Source organism: Typopeltis vanoorti, chromosome 8 (genome assembly GCF_054136105.1).
Source record: "Typopeltis vanoorti isolate ZY-2024b chromosome 8, IOZ_Tvanoo_1.0, whole genome shotgun sequence".
Classification (NCBI taxonomy): Eukaryota; Metazoa; Arthropoda; class Arachnida; order Uropygi; family Thelyphonidae; genus Typopeltis; species Typopeltis vanoorti.
In genome coordinates, this window is record NC_143556.1 from 15291963 (window position 1) to 15295498 (window position 3536).

General features: G+C 31.6%; 1 protein-coding gene across 1 annotated transcript; it reads left to right on the top strand.

Moving 5' to 3' along the window:
• The first annotated feature begins 628 nt into the window (after positions 1 to 628).
• LOC150103751 (pinin-like) lies at positions 629 to 3113 on the top strand. The gene has a single exon (XM_090396527.1). It carries the CDS (start codon positions 860 to 862, stop codon positions 2036 to 2038), a length of 1179 nt encoding a protein of 392 aa, XP_090252653.1. The 5' UTR covers positions 629 to 859; the 3' UTR covers positions 2039 to 3113.
• Positions 3114 to 3536: the final 423 nt, after the last annotated feature.

The following is a 3536-nucleotide window of genomic DNA, read 5'->3' on the forward strand; positions in this document are numbered from 1 at the left end:
TAAGGAGAGATATAATAGGTATTGTGTGAATAATGGTTTGTAAATTGATTTAGTGAGAAAGCAATGACAACAATCTCAGATAATCCATTCTGCTCATTCACCCCTAACAGTTAAAAAAAAAAATTCTACACGCACATAAACTAAATCCCGCATACTGAGAATTTAATTATCAAAATTGCTGCATTATTATAAAGTAGAAGTTTAGCTAATTAACGCTGAAAACAGATATTAGAAAATTATTACAATAACGATTTAAAAAAATAAACCCAAGTTTTTTTTTTTTTTTTTTTTTTTTTTTCAGATTATGTTCAACACAATCTGAATAAAGAAACACAGCGAACCTAGTTAGCAGTGCAACTATCATATTTTAGTTAGGTTCACTTTTTATTATTATTATTATTTAGGTTTGCGACCGCATTAACATTCTAAGAAAAGTTAGAAATTCCGATTATAATTTATGCGCACGATTAAATTTCATACTAAATCATTGTTTACAGGAGTCGATATTTTTTCCAATAATTTTTAGTTTGATATATATATATATTTTATTTGTTTCTTATTGTAGCGCCCTCTTTATATTTTTTTATTTGTTTCTTATCGTTGCGCTCTCTTTAGTATGCGGGAAATAACATATTAAACATACTGTTTTGTATGTTTCCGATAATTTTTAAGTTTTTGGATATGTTGGTGATAAGTAGAATACGTTGTTTTTTAGTCTGTGTATTCATCAGTTATATTTGGTTAAAATGATAACGTTTGAGTGTGTAATGCACCATTTTTTTTTTAATATTTGTAATTAAGTGTATGGTAAGTTAGGCTATCATAATAACTTGCTATCTCTAATAAGTATTCATTGGGCATGGCTGCTGTTGAAACTATCGATCCTAGTGTTTATGTACAGTTACAAACAGAATTTGAAGAAACTCAGACGAGTCTAAAACATGTTGAAGACAGTATTAGAAGGTTGACGGGAAGAGAACCGGATGAATTTCGTGCTCCAAGTATAAGGAGGAACGCTTCTAGTGTTAATAATTCTGTGAAAAGGTTTGCAGGAGCAGTGCAACATGAAGCTAGAACTGGAGATGATAGGCCATCATCTAAAAGACGGTTCTCTGAAAGTGGCCTTAATAGGTTAGGAACACGGGTTGATGATTCACGAAACGTGGAAGAAGACAGTGGGGATGATGATCCCGAAGTGAAAAAACCTACACTTCCATCTTCTGTTGTGGCAACACCTAAAGATATTCGTAGTCGCCGTGACACAATAGAAGAGCAAAAGAACGATACCAGAGGAATGGCAAGAAATCGACGAATGTTCGGGATGATTATAGGAACACTCCATAAATTTCAGGATGAAGAAAGTAGGAGGAAAGAGAAGGCACAGAAAAGAGCTGAGATTGAACAGAAACTTGAGGAAGCTGCAGAAAAAGAAAGGGAAGAACTTCGTAAAGAAAGGCAAAATTTGTTTTTATCAAGAAGAGAGAAACAAGCCCAGTTACGTCGTTTAGAACAAAAAATAGAATTAGCTAAGATGTATGATAAATGGGAAGGAAAAAAGAAATTACTTCTAAATTTCATTCAGACAAAAGCTAAACCACATATAATGTATTTACCAAATAAACATAATCAGGAATCTCAAAAACGTTTAAAAGAAAGTAAACAGAAAATTGAATCGCTTATTAAATCACAGAGATTAAAAATGGAAGCTGAACTTAAAGAAATTGATGAACTGTATAAAAAGGCAGATTTGGAGGAAGAGATGGATCAAGGGGAAAGCACAGTAGACAAAGAAAACATGGGTCCACTTGAAGAAAAATTAGAAAATGGGAAGCAGGAAGATAATTTAGAAAAAATGTCAGTTGATGAAGAACCTGTTGTATTAGAAGAGCAAGAACCAGAGCAGGAGGAAACAAAAGTTAGTGAAGACAAGGATACAACACAATCTGCAGCAACTGGAAATGAAGAAGTGACAACAGAGGAGGTAAAAGTTTTAGAAGCATTGGGTGATCCTGAATTTGAACCAATATATGATGAATGATGTGTAGCAGTGTAAGAAAGATGTTTATAGGTACAGGATTGTATGTAATTATGGAAATTTGAAAGTGAATATTATAAACTAAATTTGGGAGATTTTCAAGAGAGGAAATGCAATTATTCTAAAAAAGATTGTGAAATAACTTTTTTTAAGTATACTAAAAAGTGTTACAAGTTGGACCAAAGGCTAACAGATTTCACTAGTTTGTTAGCATTTTGAAACCATAATAAATATCATCCAGTGAACTTTCTTAGGTTTTGCTTTCTTTAATGAGTGTTATTACAGGTTATAAATAATTTAAAGTAAGTTGAATTAAATTTTATAGTGTGGTGCTACAAAATTGAAATAAAAAAAAAATAGAAATTGCCTTTAAAGCTAATCACCTGAATTACTATGGTTTAATGACAACTAATAAACGGAAAAATGTTTTATAATAGATATGAAGACATATAAAGGCTTTTTTAAAGATGATACGAATGGCCATTTTCAGTGGTGGTAATCAGCCATTATTCTCCTAATAATTGATGCTTTTAATGTTTTATGTTGAAATTAAGTCTTTTTTTAATTTTGAAAAGTTTTTCTTATCCAGTGTAGATAACACCTCTTATTCATAATGAGAGCTTGAAGTTGTGATAAATTACTGCTTGGTATAACTGAGATATCTTTTTTAAGTCCATCTTAAGTAAATATGATTTTAAGTTAGAGAAATGATTTTGATTTAGTGACCATCAAAATTTAAATCAGACCATGAAATGACACTGTAATTTAGCTTGCTGTTATTACACACAGACATACACACCCCAATGCTGTATTAACACTGACAACCTATGTGATTTTTATCCATTGGTCCTCACGCTTAGCTGCTTTTAATTTATAATTTTAAAGTTAAGTCTATCATTTGAAGTATGCATGATGTGTTTTTGTGTAAGAATTCTGTTAAAATGGGTTAAAACCTGAGCTAGAAATGTTTTTCTCAAAACATTTGGTATGATTCATATCTAGGCTCAAGAAATTGTTTTGGAGTACCAAAGTTTTTTTGTTGTTTTTTTAAAGGTTAATAAAGCTCTTTCCATGCTGACTTGTAAATGATATCTGATTTGTCAGCTATTGTGCATAAAATTTGTAGTTGTATTCTTCCATCAGTAAAAAATAAATCGCATAGTGGAACTCGTTTTTATCGTTCTGCTCCACAAAAGGACTACTAGATAACTAAACATCTGAGGACAGGAAGTCATATGTAACATTTTACAATTGAACCCTAGTTGGAAAAACCTATGTTTGAATCATGTCTAGGATATGAAGAAACTTTTATAAGGACTTTCAGCTGAAGGTGAGTTAGCTGGTCTCATCATACTGAGGTGAGATGTTGTTTTCATCCCTCTAAATAGGCAAACTGGCTAGAAAAATGTAGGTAATTTTACAAACACGATACACTAGCCTTATAGTCTATAGCCTTCAGACACTTAAGATTTCAAGCTGATGCAAGCTAATCTAACCTTTT

Excerpts from the sequence above, each read along its gene's own strand:
- LOC150103751 (XM_090396527.1), top strand. The coding sequence starts at position 860 with ATGGCTGCTGTTGAAACTATCGATCCTAGTGTTTATGTACAGTTACAA.